Raw genomic sequence first — 23,159 nt, 5'->3', positions numbered from 1 at the left:
ATAGGAGGCCTGAATATACTTGTAACAAATAACAAGATTGAATCAATAATCAGAAACGTCCCAACAAGGAAAATCCCAGGATTGGGTAATTTCACAGGCTAGTTTTACCAATCATTTAAAGAATGAGCACCAATCCTCTCAAACTCTTCCAAAAAAATACAAGAGCAGGGAACACTTCCTAATTCATTCTGTGAGGAGATCAACCTGAGGCCAAAGCCAGATAAAGACATCACAAGAAAATGTAATAAGCAATATTTCTTATGAATATAGATGTAAAAATTTCAACAAAATGGAACCAAGCAGCTCATTAAAGGGATCGTATACCATGACCAAACAGGATCTACTACAGAATACAAGGTAGTTTAACATACAAAAAACAATTAATGTAATATGCCACATGAATAGAATGAAGGGGTAAAACCACATGGTCATCTCTTTCTCCACATGATGTGGAAAAAACGTCTGACAAAACCCAACACCATTTCAAGATAAAAACACTCAACAAACAAGGAATATATGGGAACTTCCTCAAGCTGATGATGCACATTTATGAAAAATCCACAACTAATGTCATATTCGATGATAAAAGACTGAAAGCCTCTCCCTAAGATCAGGAAAGGGCCCACTTTTACCATTTCATCTGCTCAACTTTGTACTGGAAGTCCTAACTACAGCACTTTGGCAAGAAAGAAAAATAAAAGGTATCCAAATTGGAAAGAAAGAAGTAAAACCATCCATATTCACAGATGATATCATACAAACATTCACAGAAAAAAAGAACACACACACACACACGCTTAGAGATAATAAGCAAATTCAGCAAAATTGGAGGATTCAAGATCAACACACAAAATTCAGTTGTATTTCCTTTTTTTAAATATTTTATTTATTTATTCATGAATGACACAGAGAGAGGCAGAGACACAGGTGGAGGGAGAAGCAGGCTCCTTACAGGGAGCCCAATGCAGAACTCAATTCCAGAACCCCGGGATCACACCCTGAGCCAAAGACAGACGCTCAACCACTGAGACACCCAGGCATCCCTAGTTGTATTTCTATACACACAATTCTGACACCAATTCTGACATGTGGGTTTCCTCACACACACCAAGCGACTCTCTGACATCGCCTGAGTGTCCTCCAATACAATTCAATTCTGACACCATCTACCTGAAGACAGCATCAGATCTCACAGCTCAGTCCCACAAGACCAGCCCCACTTCAGATGCCCAGAACAAGACCCAGTGGTTACCTGTGCTTCTGACTGGCTCTAAGTCAGAGGTTCCAGCAGTACACACACACACGTACACACACACACACCCCAGACTCAATTAATTCGACAGCATATCACAGCACTCAGAGAACTGTTTTACTCGCTGGATTACAGGTTTCATATAAAAGGATGTACATCAGGAATGGCCAGATGAAAGAGATGCAGAATGTAAGGTATGTGGAAAGCAGATCCCTTATTAATGGTTTTCAACTCTGGTCTTTTTTTTTTTAAATATTTTATTTATTTATTCATGAGAGACACACAGAGAGGCAGAGACATACGCAGGGGAGAAGCAGGCCCCATGCAGGAAGCCCAATGTGGAACTCGATCCTGGGACCCCAGGATCACATCCAGAGTCAAAGGCAGATGCTCAACCGCTGAGCCACCCAGGCATCCCATCAACTCTGGTCTTTGAATCTCTCATGCTCCACTCTATCGTAACAGCCAGTGTCTCTCCCCACCAGGCCTTTCTGCCCCGATATCAGGCAGTAGGCCTTTCTCTGGGCCTTCCATGTAGCTTTCCCTGATCTTGCCACCTCAGTGAGATTCAGTTGCTACTTTTCAGACTCCCTTCAAGCTAAGGCCACTGAGGACACTTCAGAAGCTTCTTATTCACTCATTCAACAAATAACATTCTGATGCTGGCTATGTGGCTAGCATTATAGTGTGTGGCAGGTGGAAGACACTGTGAGCAGGTGCCTGGGCAGACAGAGGGAGGTATCATCTGAGTGCTGAGACTCAGCACTCAGACTCAGATGCCCAGGGGCCAGGGTGAATAGTGAAGGGGCAGGGTTGAGACCTTGGCAAAGAGAAAACTATTTGCAAAGGGTGAGCTACTCTTAGTTCTGGCCAATTGTCACCCTGTGGAAATGCAGGCCTGGAATTGCCAGATCTTTCAGAATTTAAAACAAAAGTTGGGGGATCCCTGGGTGGTGCAGCGGTTTGGCGCCTGCCTTTGGCCCAGGGCGCGATCCTGGAGACCTGGGATCGAATCCCATGTCGGGCTCCCGGTGCATGGAGCCTGCTTCTCCCTCTGCCTGTGTCTCTGCCTCTCTCTCTCTGTGTGACTATCATAAATAAATAAAAATTTAAAAAAATATTAAAAAAAAATAAAACAAAAGTTGGAAATGTGGATTTTATGTGAAATCTCCTGATTCGCCAAAGCCAACAACTAATGTGATTCAAATTGTAATTTTCAACACTGAGCGGGTCAAAGACCCTAACAGCACCAAACCTGACACCCGAGCCTCCAGTTTGCAAGGCCTGTGCCAAACAGGTCTGCATATACTTTTGTCCGCTTTCCTACCACAGGTCACCAGTGCAAATCTTCAAAGATAGTACCTGTCAAGTCCCCTGCAAGGCTTCATCCGGGGTGCCTAACAGCCCCTGGCACCGAGTGGGTGCTCAGTAGGTGTTATTTGCTGGGGCTGCAGAATATAGGTGCCCTGGTTACTCTTCAATTCATCAACCTTGGCTTCCTGGGGCTCCTGGGTGACTCAGTTGGTTAAACATCCACTTTTGGTTCAGGTCATGATCCCAGGGTGCTGGGATCCAGCCCCACCTTGGGCTCCCTGCTCAGTGGGGAATCAGCTTCTCCCTTTGTCCCTCCCCCTTGCTTGTGCTCTTGCTGCGTCTCTTAAATAAAAGAAAAAAAAATTTAAACTTGCTTTTTAAAATACAAAACCAACCTTAGTTTCCCATTGCCTATAGGGAGGAATTGGAAGCCCTGTCCTGAAAATTGGAAGCCCTTCCCGGTCTGCACCTTCCCAAGATTCACAGACCTCATATAGTTATCATATATAACTGATTGAGCTGTGAAAGTACCTGCCTTTCCCCACAGCCTCTCCTCGTCTAGAGCCCATGGATTAATTATTTCGCAAATGCTTTTTAAGGGGTTTCTGTATATGTTGGCCGGTGTTTTAGGTATTCTAGGCCTCCTGCTTAAACGTGTGTGTGTGTGTGTGTGTGTGTGTGTTGCGGGGGTAGGGGTAGGAGTGGGGATCGCGGAAGGTCTCCCCCTAGGAAAATTGCTGTCAGTGGCCTGAACAGAGTGATAACTTCAGTGATCAGACACCGCACTACTACCAAATTCCACCACTTTAGAGAATAAGGCGGCACCTCCAGAGGGGTTTCTCTAATTGCCGCAGATAATAGATTGGATCCCAATTTGGCATCAGCCAGAGTTCCAGTTCGGGTCTTTTACGGGCCACTGGGCCCTGGGCCCTCTTCCCAGGAAGTCAGAAAAGTACACCCCCTCACCTCGTGTAAAACACGACCGACGAGGATGGGATTCGAACCCACGCGTGCAAAGCACAATGGATTAGCAGTCCATCGCCTTAACCACTCGGCCACCTCGTCCCACGTAGAGCGGCCCTTCCTACATGCACTTATCTCTCATCTCCTCCGCACCTCCCGAGCCTCTCCGCATCCCTGCTTCAGTGTGGGTTTCATAGAACCTGGCGGAGGGAGAGGCGGCGGAAAGAGAAAGGGCTTTTTGTGTGTCCCCTCCCGCCCGCCGCGGCCGCGAACCCGCATCATCCTTCCCCCGGCTGCACCCAGAGCTCCGCCGCGGCTTCCCTTTCCTAAGGCGGGGGGAGCGCGCCGGTGTATCAGAACGCGCTGGGTCCGGGGGCGTCGCACACTGATCCGGAGGGCGGGCAGCGGCTCCCTGGGAACCCCGCAGGCGCTGCCGCGGGCACTTTTCAGGGTTTGCAAAGCGCGGCGCGGCGCGGCGGCGAATGCAGTAGCTCCTCCTCACGCGCAGGGGGCGAGCTGGCGCGCCCCAAGGCCCGCTCCGACGGGGAAGCTGCGCGGGGCTCGGCTCGCCTCGGCTCGCTTCGGCTGTGCTCGGCAGGCTGCGGTAAATCCGGGCTTGCTGCGGCTGCGAAGGCTGCGGCCCGGTGGTCCCTGCTGCGCGCTCGGAGCCCCGAGAGCCATGCAGATGTCCTACGCCATCCGGTGCGCCTTTTACCAGCTGCTTCTGGCCGCGCTAATGCTGGTGGCGATGCTGCAGCTGCTCTACCTGTCGCTGCTGTCCGGGCTCCACGGGCAGGAGGAGCAAGACCAGTATTTCGAGTTCTTTCCCCCGTCCCCGCGGTCCGTGGACCAGGTCAAGGCGCAACTCCGCACCGCTCTGGCCTCTGGAGGCGTCCTGGACGCCAGTGGCGACTACCGCGTCTACAGGGGCCTACTGAAGACCACCATGGACCCCAATGATGTGATCCTGGCCACTCACGCCAGCGTGGACAACCTGCTGCACCTGTCGGGCCTGTTGGAGCGCTGGGAGGGCCCGCTCTCCGTGGCGGTGTTCGCGGCCACCAAGGAGGAGGCGCAGCTAGCCACGGTGCTGACCTACGCGCTGAGCAGCCACTGCCCCGATATGCGCGCCAGGGTGGCCATGCACCTTGTGTGCCCCTCGCGCTACGAGGCCGCTGTGCCTGATCCCCGGGAGCCTGGGGAGTTTGCCTTGCTGCGGTCCTGCCAGGAGGTCTTTGACAAGCTAGCCAGGGTGGCCCAGCCGGGGATCAATTATGCGCTGGGCACCAACGTCTCCTACCCCAATAACCTGCTGAGGAATCTGGCTCGTGAGGGGGCCAACTATGCCCTGGTAATCGACGTGGACATGGTGCCCAGTGAGGGGCTGTGGAGGGGTCTTCGGGAAATGCTGGATCAGAGCAAGCAGTGGGCGGGCACAGCACTGGTGGTGCCTGCCTTTGAGATCCGCCGAGCCCGCCGCATGCCCACGAACAAGAATGAGCTGTTGCAGCTCTACCAAGTGGGCGAGGTGAGGCCCTTCTATTATGGGCTGTGCACGCCCTGTCAGGCACCCACCAACTACTCCCGCTGGGTCAACCTGCCAGAAGAGAGCTTGCTGAGGCCTGCCTACGTAGTGCCCTGGCAGGACCCCTGGGAACCATTCTACGTGGCTGGAGGCAAGGTGCCCACCTTCGACGAGCGCTTTCGCCAGTACGGCTTCAATCGCATCAGCCAGGTGCCCATAAGGGAAAGGGCAGGGGCAATGGGGGAGGAGGAGTGGGGGGCGCTGGGAGCTATGAGTGGTCCTGGATGGAAAGGAGGCAATGTGGCAGGATAGTCCTAGTTGAGGAAGTGGTTGGATGGTGTAGATGCCTCCAGAGGAGTAGGGATGCTGGAGAGAGGCTTCAGGGATGCCAGTCTCAGCCCTAGAAATGTCATCCAACTTCACTGACCTGTCTCTCCTCCAACAGGCCTGTGAGCTGCACGTGGCAGGATTTGATTTCGAGGTGCTGAACGAAGGTTTCCTGGTTCATAAGGGCTTTAAAGAAGCTTTGAAGTTCCATCCCCAAAAGGAGGCAGAAAATCAGCACAATAAGATCCTTTACCGCCAGTTCAAACAGGAGTTGAAGGCCAAGTACCCTGACTCCCCTCGTCACTGCTGAGGCCCTCCCTCCCCTAGTCGGAGAAGTCTCAGCCTTTTCCCTCCTTAGGCTGTCCCTCAGGCCTGACAGGGATAATCAATGTCACTCCACTTTTACCGTGGTAGCTGTGGTGTTGGAACACTGGACTTGAATATGGGGTGCTGGGATCAAGTCCTAGCTTTACCACTAACTAGCTGTGTGGCCTTGAGCAAATCCCATTTCCTCTCTGAGCCTCAGTTATCCCATCTGTAAAAGGGGAGGTGAAAATACCTACCTCACAGAACTGTTGGGAGGCTCAGATGAGATGCTATATGTGAAAACATTCTGTAAGCTTCGTACAAATGTGAAGTATTATTAATATTATTACAGTATTATTGTTATTATTATTAACAATCTGGGGTGGGTGAGCAGTCGGAGAGCAAAGAGTATGAATGGGGCAGACTGAGAAGTCTGAGTACTTAACAAAATGGACTTTTTGGAAGAAATCAGATAAAGGCGCTGAATTTAGTTCTTAGTTTTGGGGCAGAAAACTAAACTTCCTGGTTCTTCCAGGCCTCCACCCTCGGGAGCTCTGGGGAAAGGAAGGGTCTGCAGGTTCCGTGCCAAATCTGTGCCGTCCAACAGACTGGGTTATTTGCCTACCAACGACCATGTGTAAATAAATGAGTGTTCACACCTACAGCTGGCTCCATGACTCTCCTGGACCTGGCGGGCAGAGGGGGGGGGTCGCAGCTTCTTCCCTTCCCCGGGGGGTGGGGGTCACAGGGGTGGGGAGGAGGTTGCTGCGGCCCAAGAGGCGCCGACCGCACAGCAAGGAAACCACGGGGGTCTTTTCCGCCAGCGGGCAGAAACCCTGCGTGAATGTCGGCCGGTTGCTATGGAGACCGGCCCCGCGGTATCCCAGCATGCTTCGCCGCGAGCTGCCTAATTGTGAATTTCGCGACCGGCGCCTCCTGATGACGTATGCGGAAGTGCAGCGGGCCCCGCCTCCCGGAGTAGAGGGACTGGCGCGTCGTTTCCGGGAGCCCGGCAGCCGCGGGCACCTCTCAGGGAGTTTCAGAAGTCAAGCTGGAGGCCCCCTCCCCACGGTGCGTAACGCTCCTCAGGGCACCTGGTTCGGCCTCTCTGGCCAGTCGGTCGGAGCTGGGCCAATCAGGGCCGAAGCGGAGACCTAACCGGCCGGACGCGTGCGGCGCCGCGGGGCCGCTGTTGGCCGCCGAAGAGGCAGTGACTCCCCCGCCCGCGGCGCCGGCGCAGACGGGAATGGAACGGAGCGGGAGGGTCCTGGCGCCCCGCGCCGCGCAGGGGTCTGGGTGGGCTCTCTCCAAGGACAAGAATCGGCCTTCCGTGGAGGTCCGCCCCGAAATGCTCACTTTCTAAAAATATAAATTGTGTGTGTACAGCGCCTTATACTTTCCTTTTCCATCCCCTACGCCTTGCAATCTTTAGAACGCTCAGAGTAGCAATGGTTATCCTCTTGGTTAGCCTCTTTTTGCACCTGGGGTAAGGAGGGGAGGTTGTGATTTAATGTTGCTCCCTCAGTAGAATCAGAGACAGCTGGAGACAAAGGAAATATATATAATTTTACAATGAAGAGGAATTGCGAAGTTTGGGAACTGCAGGAACTCAGTTCCTGCTTAAGAATGGGAAAGATGAGGTTGGTTTGGAGAACTGAGGTTTTCGGCTCAGGTTCACTTGTGAAATCATTGAAGAATGAGACTAAACTGAGCCGCGAGCCAGTTAATTATACACAACTCAAATTGTGTCAAGGAAAGGTTTTTTTTTTTTTTTTTTTTTTAAGACTTATTTATTTATTCATGAGAGATGCAGAGACACAGGCAGAGGGAGAAGCAGGCTCCCCGCAGGGAAAATTTATGCGGGACTCCCGGATCCCAGGACTACGCCCAGAGCCAAAGGCCGACTCAACTCCTGAGCCACCCAGGCGTCCCAGTGTGTCAAGGAAAGTTAACAGAATACTTTGGGTTTGCTACCACTACAGGGTCCTGGGGCAATCAAGAAGTAAAAGCTGCCCTGAAAAAGTGTGCTTTGTTTAATTTGTATTTGCATATCCACCAGTTGTGAAGTGAAGTAAGTACTGTGCTGGGTGAACGAGGTGCATGTGCATCCCCATCCTGGTAAGGCTTACAGCCTGATTGGATAGACAGACGTGAAAACGGCAAATAGAGAGGAGATGTAAACAAGTAGAGCTTCCTGGAGGGAGTGGTGTCTATATCCATCTAAAGGACTACAGTACCCTGCTCAGAGAAGTTGGAAGAACATCACAGTGAAATCGAAGCCTTCAGTAGGTAGAGATTAACTGTTGGGTGGACTGTTTAGTCTTCCTCATAATTGATCTCTTGGCAGCATTTGGCACTATGATCGTACTTCCTTCTGAAATTCTTTCTCCCCATGACTGTGCTTCTCTTCCTCTGTTTCTTGCTAATTTCCTTCTCCTTTGCAGGGCTTTCATCACCTGGCCCTTTGGTGGCCCTGGGAGTTCTATCTTGGACGTCTTCTCACTCCACACATTTTGCCTTGCTGGTTGTGCCTTCTCCTAAGGCCTGAAGCACTCACTATATGCCGATGACCAGATCTCTGCACCCCAGATTTCTCTCTGAGGCTTAGACTCATGTACCCCCACCTCTGCCCCTTCTCTCATTCTAGAGTCTTTGCCCATGCTATTCACTCTGCTTGGAATGTTCCCTCTCCAGCCATCTCAGCTCATCTGTCTGCAAATCTTCCCTATTGCTGCAGCAAGGATCTTCCTCTGCAAGCCCTCACTGTTGGAGCAAGCTCCAGGTTCCAGTGAGATGCCTCCCCCATATGTCCTCCAGTCTTAACCATTCTCATACCACAGTACGGTCTGCTTATTGCCTGTCTCCCAGGAACCTACAAACTCCTTGAGATCAGAGACTGTGTCTGTCTGCTCCATCGTGCCCAGCATCTGACCATAGCATCTGACAGTACCTGGCATATATTAGGTCTTCAATAAATCTTAGATGAGTAAATAAAGAATGATTAACAGTGTTCATTGTTCCTGAGAAGTCAACGAAGATAAGCACTAAAAAATACTGGCATTGGACACAAGGTGGACATCGGTTGATGCCACAGAATTCACTTCAGCTGAGGGCAATCATAGAGATATGGAATGGAACCTCTGGTTAGTGAAAGAGTAGGAACAGCCAGAGCCTTGGGAAAGGTAGCTGTGAGGTAGGAAATGGGGAGTGGTTAAGTGGAATAGGGCGAGGTTTTGTGTTCTGCTATTTCTAAATGGGAGACAATACCCGAACACATCTAAAATTTCATGGGTAGAAGCTGTCAAGAGGAAGGATTGGAGAAACAGTGAAGATGGGGGTACTGGTAATATGAGGCTCCAGAGAAAGCAGAAGGACATAGGCGTTGATCCAGAACACAGCGAGAAAATGAGGATTGCAGAGTGTTCTCAGGATGAGAAGTGGATGGCATTCCAGCTGAAAGGATCAATGGACGGGGTGGGGAGTATGAAGGCATGGCGCACTTAAGGATGGTGGGGTAAAGGAGCTGGCTCAGTACTTCAAGTCCAGTCTGTGCAGGCCCTTAAACACCCCAGCCACGAGTGCGGGCCCAGTCCCAGAGGCAGTGGGGAATCCATCCTTGGTGTTTCCCAGCTTCTGGACCATCACCTTGGCCAGCATTCCCCAGATTGGGATCACCAACAATGTCCAAGATTGTGAGCGTTTCTGTGGCTCCCAGGCTTCTGGGAGATATTTGGGCAGGGCTTGGTTTGACTCCCCACACGGTCACTTTCTCACTCAGAACTGAGGGTGATGATAAGTGACGGCTCCCCTCCTCCCAGAGCCCAGATGCCCATCCAGCCTCCAAGCAAAGACACAGAAGAGATGGAAGCAGAGGGTGATTCGGCCGCTGAGATGAATGGGGAGGAGGAAGAGAGCGAGGAGGAGCGGAGCGGCAGCCAGACTGAATCGGAGGAAGAGAGCTCAGGTGAGCCCCCAACATGTGCACACAAGCGTCCGCCCGCTTTTCCTCAGCCAGAGCTGACTGGCCTCTTGTCCCAGAGATGGACGACGAGGACTATGAGCGGCGTCGCAGCGAGTGCGTCAATGAGATGCTGGACCTGGAGAAACAGTTCTCGGAGCTCAAGGAGAAGTGAGCGCGGGGCGTCTAGGGCTGGGTCTTTAGGCCCCCTGGGGTGAGGAGGCAGCGGGCCTGGTGCTGGGCAGGGGTAGCCAAGGGCCTGACACATGGGACCTGCCATGGAGCAGGCGCTTAGCCACGTGTCTGATGAACAAACATGTGCTGCCTTTTCCCTCCCAGGTTGTTCAGGGAACGGCTGAGTCAGCTGAGGGTGCGGCTGGAGGAAGTGGGGGCTGAGAGAGCACCTGAATACACAGAGCCTCTGGGGGGACTGCAGCGGAGCCTCAAGATCCGCATTCAGGTGGCAGGTCTGTGGGCTGTCCTGTGCTCTGGGGTGACCCCAGGCCTCCTCGCATCTTCCTCTGCCAGAGCCCATGGCTGTCTGTTCCCTTCTTTCCTCATTCCTGCCCAGCTCTGCTCCTGGCTCCGCCTTTTGGACACACGAGACCCTGGCCAAGCAGGGCTTCCCATCTCCCTCCCTCTACAGGGATCTACAAGGGCTTCTGTCTGGACGTGATCCGGAATAAGTACGAATGTGAGCTGCAGGGAGCCAAACAGCATCTGGAGGTGAATGTGACTGCGGGCTGGGCTGGGGGAGGTGAACGGAAGGTGGCTTGTCCCTGCCACCCTGCTGAGCACCTTCACCCTTTCCAGAGCGAGAAGCTGCTGCTCTATGACACGCTGCAGGGGGAGCTGCAAGAGCGGATCCAGAGGCTGGAAGAGGACCGCCAGAGTCTGGACATCAGCTCTGGTGAGGCTGCACTAGGCACTGTTCTAGCCATGCCCCCACCCCTCCCACCCACCCCCCATCCCGCCCTCCCACACCACCTGCTGCTCTGCCTACACAGGGAGCATGTAGGAGAGCCTGCTTCATGGTGTCACTCTGGGGCCTAAATGGAACCAGGCACAGAAAGGACACAGCCCAGTGCCTGGTGCACAGAGGAGGCTCAGAAAGAACGGTCCCCCTGCCCTCCTTGGCCCCTGCTCTCTTTCCAGAACAGGAGGTGTCATTCTGACACACCCACACATACAATAGCCACAGTTCCCTCCGTGTCCACAGCGCCTGTGTTCACATGGCATCCCAGGGAGGCCAGAATTGTCATTGTCACACTGCCCACTAAACAGATGAAGAAACCAGGCTCACAGAAGTACAGTGACCTCTTCCCCAGGCTTGCATGGCTCTGCCATCTAGCCTTGGCCTCAGCTTCCAAGCCCCTGGCCCAGGGTGCTCTCCACTGGCCTGGGAGGGAGAGGAGGGGTAGGGGCTGGTCTGGCTCACGTGATGGACACAGCTACAAGGGTGGGGTGTCCAGGGATGGCCAGCTCTTTGATCCTGACTCTGGGTCTGGGGGCACAGAGTGGTGGGATGACAAACTGCACGCCAGAAGCAGCGCAAAGACCTGGGACTCCCTGCCACCCAGCAAGAGGAAGAAGGCACCTCTCGTTTCTGGTATCCTTCCACCCACGGCGGCCTGACCTGGGCAGGACAGCAGGGTTAGCTCCAAACCAAGGGAGGGGGTGGGGGGACACGGAAGGCAGTCATTTATGGCAGTTTATGGTCATTTGGCATCATGTAGCCATGTCCAGGCAAATCCAACTGTCAGGAATTTCCTGTGAGGCCCTGGGTCTCTCCTGGGCTGGATAGAGAAACAGAAGTATCCATTTAGTGACTCCCCATAACTTCCTGAGGGAAGTCTCCTTTGAGGTTCTTTTGGCTTTCCCACAATGTTCCCAACAGGTCCTAGATTTTCCTACCAACACCACGTCACCCCGCCTTCTCTCACTTCCCACCCTCTTCTTGGAATGCCTTGCTGCCTCTCTGTGCCTGTTATCTCCTCTGTGAAGCCTCTCCTGGTTTCCCCCCAATAGCTATGGCTTCTCTGTCCTCTGCAACCCTGTGGCCTAAGCTGGGGGTACCCACATCCCACACAGTAGTTGCCCAGCCTCACATTAGGCATGAGCCACTTTAGCCCAGGGCTTGCTGAGCCCTCATCCTCCCTGGCAGAGCCCACCACAGATGGGAGCAGGATCCACATGCCCTCCACCTGCACCCCCGGGTACTCCTGCAGCCTTCAGGCTCCCAGGACACTGGCCGCCCAGTGATGGCAGTCAGGGCAGGCAGGGAGGGAGGAGTCTGGGCCTTGAGGACTTGTGGGTTGAACAGGAGGTCAGGGTGTGGAGGCATCAGGTACAGAGCCCAAGAGGACAGAGCAGACCCTCCCACTCTGGAAGGGAGTGGGAGACCAAAGGAGGGTCGTCTCTAGAATGGAAGAGACTGTGAAGTCTGTGTAGAAGGGGCCAGATGAAGGGATACTAAAGGGACAGGGAATAGAGGGATCAAGGTCCCCTAGTGGAGGACCTGGGTTTTGGCCTACTGACCTTTAAACTGGAGGGAGGAGTGAGGAGGAACTAAGGGGAGGTAGGGGGTGAGGCTCAGTACGCTTCACGGACTCATGAGGCCGTAGGCCCTGCCCCAAGAACCTGGGATCCAAGAGGCAGGAGGCAGAACCTGAGCTCTAACCAGGGTCCTCAGCCTCCTGGCCTCCCCACACTGCCTCCCCCAAGTTTTGGAGCTCCCAAGCGGGAGGCCTGTCACCTGCCCCCTCCACTGGGCTTCCTGCTTCCTTGACCCCCCATTGCAGGTCCTTACATCGTGTATATGCTGCAGGAGATCGACATCCTAGAGGACTGGACAGCCATCAAAAAGGTGGGGCCAGTGCCACCTACTTCCCTGGGACAGGTCCCCATCCCTGAAAGCTTTGGTCCCTGCGGCCTCACCACACACGGGCTTCCTGAGGGCCTGGGAGCTCTGCTCAGCCCTCAGCACCTCCTGCCTTCTGCCCAGGTTCCTTAGCTTTGCTGTCAGCTCACAAGCTCCCCCACACACACCCATTTGTTTTTAGAGAGGGAGAGAAAGTGCACACGTGCATGCAAGTGGCACAGGTGTGGGAGGGCAGAGGGAGAGGGGGAGAGAGAATCCTGAGCAGGTGCTGTGCTGAGCACAGAGCCTGATGTGGGGCTTGATCTCACGACCCTGAGATCATGAGCTGAAATGAAATCAAAAGTCAGACACCTAACCGACTGAGCCACCCAGGTGCACCCCACACAAGTCCCCTTTTGCCTGAGGCTTCCCTGCAGGAGGGACCTTTTAATCTGTCATTCCCTTCCTCCTTCCAGGGCAGGTTTTGATGGGACGGGAGGGAGGGAGGGTGAGAGGGAAGGCGGCTGGGCTGCCCTGGCCTGGCCTGGCTTGGCATCTGTCAGGAGACCATGTCAGAGCTTTGCCCAGAAAGGGGCTTATGCTCCCCACGCATCTTGATGCTGCACTGACCCAGCAGCGCCCCCGCCCCAGAGAAGCTGATGTGGAGGAGGCTACTTGCCAAGTTGGAGGCAGGCTCTCAAGGGGGGCTTTTCTTCTTACCCCCCCAGGCTAGGGCAGCTGTGTCCCCTCAGAAGAGAAAAGCAGATGGTAAGAACCACAGGAGCTGTTCTGCCTCCTGCCACCACCTCCCCCAGCCCAGCCTCCTGGAAGGAAACCCAGAAAGAGTCAGTGGTTATGTCAGCTCTGTGGCCCCAGTTAGAATGGTTTGGGTTTGAGGGCACTTTGGGGGTTTGGGGAAACGGAGCCGGGGTGGGGCTAGGGGATGAAGCTCCCTGCAACCAGGACTAGTCAGGGAGGGCTGGAATGCTAGGCCCCAGCAGCGGGGTGGCCCTGGTGAGCCCAGGGGTGAGGGCTGTAGAGCTGCCCTGGGCCAGACCAAGGCTGTTCCTCTCAGCACCCCATAGGCACTGGTGTTCCCCTCTTGGTTCAGCTTCTTACTTGCGGTGCTTTTTCCCCTTCTGGTGTCCCTCTAGGACCATGACCCTGCTCTTCAGAGCCAAGGGCCCCCTTGGAGCAGCTGGCAGCAAACCCAGGATTTGCGTTTTCCTGCTGTAGGAAGGCAGATTGACAAGCCCCTCGGGGTCTGTCCGGCCAGCTTCCCAGTGCTGCTGCATGGCCTTCCCCTCCAGCTATCACTGGTCTGGACTCCTCTGCCCTCCTCGGGGCCTGCACACTGTGTGGCCCAGAGCTGCCTTAACCAGACAAGACTGTCTTCCCTGTCCCCAGTGAGCCCACCCCCCCACCCCCACGAGATCAGCCTTCTCCTCACCATCCCAGACAAAGAAGATGTGGCTCCTCTTAAGCCAAAGCAACATTCTTCCTGCTGACCTTGGACTAGTCACTGAGCTAGTGAGCTGGGCCCCACTTCCTGGGAACTTTGAACCAGAAATTATATTTTGGGGGGGCCTGTCTCTCCTGGCCGTTGTTGGAGATGAGAAGGCAGGCTCCCCAGGTCTTCTCAAGGAGGTTCTTGATGTCTCCCAGATTTCAGGGACTGGAATTAAAACCTTCCCTGGGACCCTAGCATGACCTGTGTGTGTCTGATTTACTTTGCGAGGGAATCAGGGCTCCCCTGGGGAGTGCCTGAGTCAGGTGGGCTCTCCTGGAGTCCCTGGTACCTCCTCTCTCTACCTGGCAGGAGCCCACCTACTCTGAGTTGGGGTATGGGGGGGGCCCTCCCAGCACACCTCCCAGAGGTGGGGGAGTGAGCAAAGTCTGAAGCAACATGTGGCACAGGCCGATCATGTGTCGGGGGTGGGGAGGGTTGTGTGCTCTGTGCTTGGAGCCTGGGTCATGTCTGCACCTGCCCCAGTCACTTGGCAGATTGGTAAGGCAGGCTGGCGGGGCCTGGGAGTGTAGGAGGCAGCTGGCAGCAGCACCATGTGCTGACGACCTCACAACCAAACTCCCCCACCCCCATCCCATTTAGCGCCAAGTGTTAGAACCACCCCCAGAACCTCAGTTAAGCAAAGGGGTTAGTTTCCAAGGAGACACAGCATCCTTTCTCCATGGCAACCTGAAAATCCAAAACCCAAGTTAGGCTCGAGAATGAGTCATCTGTGACCAGTAGGGGGTGCCCTCCCACTGGGCTGACGGGGGGCGGGGAGGGCACACAAATGAGCAGTTGACCACAAACTTAATTAAAGGTGCCCCATGGGCAAACTTGGGCCTGTGGGACCCAGATGGGCCCAGCTTAACCCCTTCCCGCCTGCTCGTGTGCCTCGAGGAGGCTGGCGAGGCTTCAGGATGCGCTGTGTGGAGGTGGCAGCCCCACAGCCGGGGCTCGTGGAGTGGCACTGCACGGAGAGGACCCTTGCTCCCTGAGGCTGGGCCTGAACACGGAGGAAGCGGGCACTGCCCGGGCTAAGGGGACACACAAGAGTTAACTGGCGGGGCGTGACAGGGCGAACCGCCCTCAGGAAGTGTTACTCACTGCTGGGAATGTGAGCGCTCTTGCCTTGGGGGCTGGATTCTCTTCCTGAGTCCTGGGAGAAACCGGGAGAAACCAAAGGAGCTCCCAGCCATGGAAACCCCTGGGGAGCCAGGGGCTGGACCTCTTGGAGCCCCCAGCCTCTCCAACTTCACACCTGGGCACCCGGAGAGAGAAAAGTTAGTGAAGTTGGAAGGGCAGCCCCGTGGGACAGGGAGGGATGGCAGAGCAGGGTCTGTCCCAGGGCAGAGGTGGGGGGAAAGGGTTGGGCAAGGGTCCCACCCCCTGGGCCCCTGCTCAGATCTGGTGCTCGCCCTTTAGGCCAGCCCAGGACCCACTGTATGACGTGCCCGGGGCCAGTGGGTGGCAGACAGTTGGGCCCCAGCGGCCTGGGCGCACCGTGAGCCTGCGGGAGCGCTTGCTGCTCACGCGGCCCGTGTGGCTGCAGCTGCGGGCCAGCGCGGCGGCTGCTCTGCATGTGCTGAGGACCGAGCCCCCGGGGGTGAGTCTGGCCCCTGATCCTGGGACTGGCCGGCGGAGGCGGGGCGGGGCGGGGGGGAAGGCTGGACACGGAGGTCCCGAGCCTCGGACCCCTGTCCCTTGCAGATGTTCCTTGTGCGGAAATCTAACACTCGCGGGTGCCAGGCCCTGTGCGTGCGGCTGCCCGAGGCCAGTGGCCCCTCCTTTGTCTCTAGCCACTACATCCAGGAGAGCCCTGGGGGTGAGCAGGACTGGCCTGGGGGGAAGGGGCTGGAAGCAGTCCGGGCCGGGCACAGGGGTGTTTTCTGGAGAACAACCGCACTTCCCGTCCCTCAGGCGTCTCCTTGGAGGGCTCAGAACTCATGTTCCCAGACCTGGTCCAGCTCATCTGCGCCTACTGCCATACCCGGTAAGCCTGGCTGCAGGGTGCCTGGTGTCCGTTGGTCCCAGGTCCCTGGGACATCCTGTCCTCCCAACCTCTGCAGGTTCTGTCAGCCCCCAGTGCCCTGAGCATCCCTCACCCCTGGCTTTCTGTTTCTCTCTCTGGCCTCAGAGACATCCTCCTCCTCCCACTGCAGCTCCCCAGAGCCATCTGCCAGGCAGCCACCCACAAGGAACTGGAAGCCATCTCCCATCTGGGCATTGGTAAGGGCTCTTCTGCTACCCATTGCACAGATGGACAAGCCGAGGCCAAGAAGGAAAGGAAGGCACGTGGATGCAAGGCCTGAGTCAGTGCCTTTCCCTCATTTGGGCACAACTCCCCAAACCTCCCCGAGGCCCCAATTGGTTTCTCTTCCCTAGAGTTCTGGAGCTCCTCCCTCAACACCAGGGCTCAGCAGGGCCCATCTGAAGACCAGCTGCTGCCCCGGCTGAAGCCCCGGCCCCCACAAGAGCTGGACCAGGGTACGGGAGCTGCCCTGTGCTTCTTCAATCCCCTGTTCCCAGGGGACCTGGGCCCCACCAAGCGGGAGAAATTCAAGAGGAGCTTCAAAGTGCGTGTGTCCACGGAGACCTCTAGCCCTCTGTCTCCACCCGCTGTGCCACCTCCCCCGGTCCCCATTCTGCCAGGTGCAGCCCCCAGGGAGACAGACAGGTTACCCCCTCGCCAGCTTCTGCGAAGGGAGAGCTCAGTGGGGTACTGTGTGCCAGGGGGCGCCAGCCCCAGCCTCCCACCCCTACCCTCCCTCCGGGAGGTAGACTGCGGCTCCCCCAGCAGCTCGGAAGAGGAGGGGGCGCCCAGGGCCCACGGAAGCCCAGCAACCTCACCCCGCCTGGGCCACCGGAGGCCCCTGCTGCGGTCCATGAGCGCGGCCTTCTGCTCCCTGCTGGCGCCTGAGCGGCAGGTGGGCCGGGTGGCCACAGCTCTGATGCAGGACCGACAGACGGCTGTGGGCCAGCTGGTGCAGGACCTCCTGACCCAGGTGCGGGCTGGCCCTGAGCCCCGGGAGCTGCAGGATGTCCGAGAGGCGCTGAGCCGGGCTCGGGCCATGCTGAGCACAGAGCTGGGCCCTGAGAAGCTGCTGCCGCCCGAGAGACTGGGTGAGACCCTGGCCCCGGGCTCCACGGGCTCAGCCCCAGAGTCTGTAATTCCAGCTCTTCGCGCTCCCCACCTCTCTCCCACTATTCTCCCGTCTCACCCAGAGATTCCTCCTCCTTTTCATCTCTCTCCCCCTCTGGCTGCACCCCCCTCCCGGGGACGCTGGCCCCCACTTGCGCCCTGCTCCCCTTGACCCTGCCCGCCTCTCCTCCTCAGAGCACATCTTGGAGAAGTCGCTGCACCGCTCCGTGCTCAAACCTCTCCGGCCCATCCTGGCCTCCCGCCTGCGCCACCGGCTTTCTGCCAATGGCTCCCTGGGCCGCCTGGCTGAAGGCCTCCGCCTGGCCCGGGCCCAGGGCCCTGGAGCCTTCGGGTCCCATGTGAGCCTGCCCTCCCCGGTAGAAATGGAGCAGGTGCACCAGAAGCTGCTGCAGCTGCTCCATGCCTACTCACCCAGTGCCCAGGTCAAGCGGCTCCTGCAGGCTTGCCAGCTGCTCTACACAGCCCTGAGGACCCAGGCGGGTATGCCCCCTCCTCCCACTACCAGCCAGCCCCCTGCTGCGGCAGAGGCAGCCTCCCACTGAGACTCCAGAATGGCACAGCAGGGGGAAAAGTGAGCCCAACACTCCCATCTCACAGATGGTACAGCTGAGGCCCAGAGAGTAGAGCACCCTCTCCCCAGCCTCTGTCTGTGGTTGCCATAGAGACCACTTCACCCAAGGCCCAGCAGGTGGAGGGAAGGGTCCCTCTCTGAGACAAGGAGTGGACTCTGACCCTGGGGCCCCAGAGGAGTCTGAAGCTTCCTCCCCTGTCACCCCACAGGGGAGGGCGCGGGGGCAGATGAGTTCCTCCCACTGCTAAGCCTCGTCCTGGCCCAGTGCGACCTTCCTGAGCTGCTGCTGGAGGCTGAGTACATGTCAGAACTGCTGGAGCCCACCCTGCTCACCGGAGAGGGTGAGGAAGCTCCTCCACCTGCCTGTGTGGGACCAGGCTGCCTCAGGGGCTGCACGGTCCCCATTAAGTGGTGGGGGGTGGCGAAGTGTCACCTACCCCTAGCCTGAGCTGCATTCTTCCCCTTGTGTCCTAGGCGGTTACTACCTGACCAGCCTATCGGCCAGCCTGGCCCTGCTGAGTGGCCTGGACCAGGCCCACACCGTCCCCCTGAGCCCGTCACAGGAGCTACAGCGCTCCCTCAGCCTCTGGGAGCAGCGCCGCCTGCCTGCCACCCACAGCTTCCAGGTAATAGGGCGTCCACCCCATCTGCTGAGCTGCCCAGCCCCAGCACAGAGCAGAAGGGGGGGTTTGGCATCACCCTGCACAGTCTCCCCCTTCCCCTAGTGAGACCCAACAAGGGAGAAGCTAGTCCTATATCACCCTGTCATAGACATGGCACCCTATGGGGACCAAACCTCAAACCCTAGCCTTTCTCGAGAGGGTGCATTCTGTGTGCCAGCACCATGCTCTGTGACTCTAGGGGCTCAGCCCTGCAGCTTCATAGAAACTCCAAATTGGGACCATTAGTATATGCCCATCTTACAGACTGAGGAAACTGAGGTATGACATGGTGGCAAGCTCAAGCCCCACATCCTGACTTCTGGCCTCCACCTGGGGCTCTGCCCTCCCGTGGAGTGAGGCTCCCAGCCCATGCTCCCCCTACCCTCCTCTCCATCCAGTCAAGGGACCCTTCCTAGTCTTTGTTAAGAGTTCACACCCCGTAGCCAGATGCCAGGTTCAAATCCTGGCTCTGCTACTTTCTGTTTGCAGGAGCTTGGGCAAGTTATGTAACCTCTTTGTGCCTTGGCTTCCCCATCTATAAAATGAGGTTACAGTATTTGCCTCCTGGGGTCAATGTGCGGATTAAACGAGTTGACACAGTATATGTGCTTAGGGCCCAGGCTTAGCCTTAGATAGGCTCTGAGTCTGGTTGTTGGGCTCTAGAGACCTGCTGGGGCCACCCTTCCAGCCGCTAGCCAAGGCAGGTCTCTCCTTTCCTCTGAGCCCAGCTTGAAACTCACCTTGTCCAAACAGCTTTTGTCTCTTGGCTCTACCACTGGATTTATACCACCCCACCCTGTCCCCAAAGAGCCTACCCTGGGACCTCAGGCTTTGCAGCCAGATATATGCCAGGCAGGATCGAACTCTTCCTTTCCTTCTACACAGCACCTCCTCCGAGTAGCCTATCAGGACCCCAGCAGCGGCTGTACCTCCAAGACCCTGGCAGTGCCCCCAGGGGCCTCGATTGCCACCCTGAGCCAGCTCTGTGCCACCAAGTTCCGAGTGACCCAGCCTGACACATTTCGCCTCTTCCTATACAAGGAGCAGGGCTACCACTGCCTGCCCCCTGGAGCCCTGGCCCACAGGCTTCCCACAACCAGCTACCTGGTCTATCGCAGGGCAGAGCAGCCTGAGGCCCAGGAGGCCACACCTAGGGCTACGCCAGAGGCCAGCAGTGGGCAGCCAGAGGCAGGGGACAGGGAGGAGGCGGGGGGGCGCCAGGGAGATGGGGCCTTCAAGGTCAAAGCCAGTCCCGAGGACAGCAGAGGAGAGTCTGAGACAATTACTGAAAGGGCCGAGGGAGGTATGGGCCAGGCCAGGGAGGGCCCTGCTCAGCCAGGGGGGCCAGAGGCTGAGGCAGCAGAGGAGTAGCTGGAAGGGGCCAGACCGGTCATTTGGGATGTAAAACTCAGCCTGCTGGGAATGCCTCTCAGGCCCACCCCTCTCAGGCTTCCCCACCCCAGGCCACTCCTGGGCGTGCCACCCTCTGTCTGATACTCATCTCTGTGATCACACCTGCAGGGGTGGTGCCTGGACTGGCTATAATGGAACACTGGAATAAAGCTGAGGGGATCTGAGGGACCCCACACCAAGGGTTAAGGCTCTTTGCCTCTTGCCCTTCCCTCCCAGGTGGAGGCCAACCAGCCTTTAGTAGCCAGAGTGCCGGCAAGGGACAAACCCAATAGGGGCCCAGCCTCTGGCAGTGGCAGCAGTGGGGCAGAGGCGCTGTGCTGGCAGCCCCTCCTGGCTTGGGGCTTCAAGGCTCCAGAAGGCTTCACCTGCTTTTGGGTGTCAGGAGGATTCAGGGACCCCACAAGGGCTCAGAGCCCAGTCTGGCCTTAGCCCACCTGGAAGACTAGCAATGCCAGTCTTCCAGTGTCCTCACCTAGAAAGAGGGGGTGCTGTTGCTGTCCTGCCTTCTCCCAGAAGTCCTCCAGGAGTCAAATGGATGGTTCTGATGCAAAGCAGAGCTCAGACTAGAGGGAAGGAGAGGGTGGGGGTGTGCTATTAGCAACACCCCCTCTGAGGGTCTGTTGTGTGCATTCACTGAAGGCTCTTGTCTGTGATTCTAGAGGAGATCCTTGAGATCCCAGCCGGAGGATCACCCAGACCCCAGTCCATCCTCAAGATGGGAAGTCCTGCCAGACACTGGCAGCCCAGGGGACTTGAACAGGGGAGACAGGCTTCTCAAATGGAAGGGTGCTTGGAAACTATTTTCTCTGCACTTAGCCTCTTCTGGGCCTCACAAGAGCTTCACGGGAGGCTGGGCACAGTTTATTATACACTGAGGTTTGGGGAAGTGACTCCTGAGATATTGATTGCACAGTCAGCCATTAAGGGTTCCCCACCCAAACCAGGTGTCAGGTTCCAAAGACACCCTTTAGTCTAAGTCACCAATAAATTAACCCTAATGCCCTACAGCCCCAAAGTGGGGGGGAGGGGCAGAGCTGGGAGCAAATCGGAGCAAAGAAGATGCCAGTAACGACCACAAGAGGGTGCGTGTAGCCCAGGAAGTGGCAGAGTGGGTAATTCAGAGGGGCGAGGGCGGCTCCAGGGCCCCACAGAGTTAGGTGGTCATAGGCTCTGTACTCTGGCAGCCACCAGGCAACCAGGGGTCGGGGAAGGGGCCGGTGCTGTGGTTCCCTCAGCTCCCTTGGAATCGGGGATCTGGGGGACGCTAACTCCATGGGGATCACTATCCACCTGGCCCTGGTGGAAGGAGGACCCCAGCCAGGCTCCCTCAGTGCTGAGCACAAAAGGACATCAGCCCGCATGTCAGACAGACAATGACAACCGGAAGAGAGAAATCCTGGACGTTGGGATTTCAGACAGTCCAGATACAGATTTGGGTGCAGGGCTCCCAAATTTTTCACTGGGCCACCAGCAGCTCTTCCCACCCCATATTCACCCACCACTCCACGCTTTTTGCTGATAGGGAGTCTCCCCTTTTGTATGTCCTCCCTCCCCATCCCATGCCCACACCTCAGTGCCTTGCACAGCACTGGGCACTACGGAGACACTCAATAAATGTTGTCCCCTGATTTGAGTTTGATAAATAAGAGTGAAGGGCAGTGAGGTGGGGAGCTGGGAGGTTAAGGGAGGCCTGGGTTCTGGGAACCAAACACAGGATGCCTCAAGTTCAGTTCCAGAGGAAGACGTAGAACCCCAGGGCCAGATGTGGAGCTCATGTCATGGGAACTGGGGCTGGCAGAGGCTTCTGAGCCCCTTCCTTAGGGGCCTCTGCAAGCCCTTTCCTAACCCCCTAGCTGTGCTCAGTCCCAATTTCTGGCTCTGGGAATTCAGCACACTCCTCACAGTGGCTCATCAGAGCACTACCAGGGCCTGCTTGCTACTGAGCCTTTTAGTTTATCTTCTCAAGACATTCTGCTTGGTCAGGGGCCGAGGCCGAATAACTCAACATGATCAAGGGTCACCATACAGGGGCTGGGACTCTGAGCAGGGCAGGCGATGGTAGGCCAATATAAGACTGACCTATCCCCATTTTACAGATGAGGAAACAGGCTTGCTCAGGGCAAGTAGTTTAGTAAAGGGCAAAGAGCTGGGTTGCCAAGTTCTGTGGAGCTTCGGATTCTGCAATCCTCCAACGCAGAAGCACTCATTTACTCATCCTCTCAGCAATACTCTCCTGCGTCCTAATGGACCAAGCACCAAGCACCCCCAGCCCCAGGCAGAGGGAATGAGTGTGATCTGGCAAGAACAGCACGCCCTGTGTGTGCATTGAGGTTCAGGACTGCCCCTTCCTGACGCTGCCTCCCACCTTTGGCCTTTTGGAAGAGGAAGTCACCAAGAGGTGCCGCACCTTGCCCAGCACCCACTGCTGCAGAGCAGGGCTGGAAGGCAGAGTTTCGCTCTCAAGCAGCAGCCAAGTCCTTTCCTGGCTTGGAAATGTTGCTCTCATCACCCCTAGAGTCACCGCAGCTCCCGGTCTGTCTTCCCCACTAGGTCAGAGCCAAGTCAGCCTTGTTCGCCTCCAAATCTCGGGCGCCTAGAACAATGCCTGGCCTGGAACTGGCACTCAGTCCATGTACGTGTAATGATTGATGGAGGAAGACGCAGCCTCAACAGTTCCTCCGAATTCCTGGGGAGGCGGCGGCGCATCCTCCATTGCTGCCGCCAGGGGGCGAGCACACCCGTTCCCAGGCCATTGCCGGCCTCCTTCCGGGGACCCCCAGGCGCTCAGCCTGGTGCCAGGCCCGGGGAGAGGGGCGGGGGCGCCGGGGGCCATCCCCCAGGGGTCCTGCCAACAGAGGTTGGGAAGGAGAGCTGGGTGGCCTGAGAGGGGCCCTGGGAGGCTGGGGAGAAAGGTAGTCCTTGACACCCACCACCGTCACAGAGCATTTAACCCTGCTGTGGTCTTGTGATCCGTGTTCACCAACCCCCTCCCCGATTGAATACAGAAACATCCTGACTCATGTTTGTGCGCAGAAGGTGTGGCACCTTGCATGCCACGGTCATGTACCGAACACCTAGGCAGCCCCGGCCTTAACAGGAACACTCAGAACGGCAGGAACACCAGGAGACTGTTAGCCATTCGTGGCCTGCGGGATGGGACACAGTGACACACATAGGCCGCTCCTCTGAGCCCCACCCTACAGACACCCTTAGATCTGCAAACGCAGAGACATTCCCTCAACACCCTCCCTGCCACCGTGGTTCAGAACGTGACTCCCTGACACACATACATGGGAACAGGCTGACACAGAGACATGTGATGACTGCCACACAGGGAT

The 23,159-nt window shown here is 56.6% G+C and overlaps 3 protein-coding genes and 1 non-coding gene across 7 annotated transcripts; 3 read left to right on the top strand and 1 right to left on the bottom strand.

Annotated features, from left to right (window-relative positions):
- Nucleotides 1-3,549: 3,549 nt before the first annotated feature.
- On the bottom strand, nt 3,550-3,631 carry TRNAS-GCU (transfer RNA serine (anticodon GCU)). The gene has a single exon. It is a non-coding gene; the product is annotated as a tRNA-Ser (tRNA).
- Nucleotides 3,632-4,072: 441 nt separating this feature from the next.
- Nucleotides 4,073-6,349, top strand: B4GAT1 (beta-1,4-glucuronyltransferase 1). The gene is made up of 2 exons (XM_077862505.1): nt 4,073-5,264; nt 5,500-6,349. Exons 1-2 carry the CDS (start codon nt 4,209-4,211, stop codon nt 5,689-5,691), a joined length of 1,248 nt encoding a protein of 415 aa, XP_077718631.1. The 5' UTR covers nt 4,073-4,208; the 3' UTR covers nt 5,692-6,349.
- A 252-nt stretch (nt 6,350-6,601) lies between these two features.
- Nucleotides 6,602-14,209, top strand: BRMS1 (BRMS1 transcriptional repressor and anoikis regulator). Of its 3 annotated transcripts, none has more exons than XM_077862506.1 (10): nt 6,602-6,758; nt 9,506-9,651; nt 9,726-9,816; nt 9,985-10,112; nt 10,292-10,371; nt 10,459-10,555; nt 11,162-11,254; nt 12,447-12,511; nt 13,234-13,273; nt 13,660-14,209. In XM_077862506.1, the coding sequence occupies exons 2-10, from the start codon at nt 9,513-9,515 to the stop codon at nt 13,665-13,667; spliced, it is 741 nt and encodes a 246-aa protein (XP_077718632.1). In that variant the 5' UTR covers nt 6,602-6,758; nt 9,506-9,512; the 3' UTR covers nt 13,668-14,209. The 3 variants fall into 3 exon arrangements, with proteins under 3 accessions (XP_077718632.1, XP_077718633.1, XP_077718634.1); XM_077862508.1 differs by having other exon boundaries at nt 6,611-6,758; nt 9,466-9,651; XM_077862507.1 differs by lacking the exon at nt 11,162-11,254 and having other exon boundaries at nt 6,606-6,758; nt 9,466-9,651.
- Nucleotides 14,210-14,685: 476 nt separating this feature from the next.
- Nucleotides 14,686-22,652, top strand: RIN1 (Ras and Rab interactor 1). 2 transcript variants are annotated; one of them, XM_077862504.1, is made up of 10 exons: nt 14,686-15,295; nt 15,438-15,618; nt 15,723-15,837; nt 15,933-16,005; nt 16,150-16,241; nt 16,398-17,135; nt 17,350-17,655; nt 17,956-18,087; nt 18,221-18,372; nt 22,372-22,652. In XM_077862504.1, the coding sequence occupies exons 1-10, from the start codon at nt 15,210-15,212 to the stop codon at nt 22,468-22,470; spliced, it is 1,974 nt and encodes a 657-aa protein (XP_077718630.1). In that variant the 5' UTR covers nt 14,686-15,209; the 3' UTR covers nt 22,471-22,652. The 2 variants fall into 2 exon arrangements, with proteins under 2 accessions (XP_077718630.1, XP_077718629.1); XM_077862503.1 differs by lacking the exon at nt 22,372-22,652 and adding an exon at nt 19,294-21,449 and having other exon boundaries at nt 14,695-15,295.
- Nucleotides 22,653-23,159: the final 507 nt, after the last annotated feature.

Source organism: Canis aureus, chromosome 21 (genome assembly GCF_053574225.1).
Source record: "Canis aureus isolate CA01 chromosome 21, VMU_Caureus_v.1.0, whole genome shotgun sequence".
NCBI lineage: Eukaryota > Metazoa > Chordata > Mammalia > Carnivora > Canidae > Canis > Canis aureus.
This window is presented reverse-complemented; position numbering and strand designations above follow the sequence as displayed.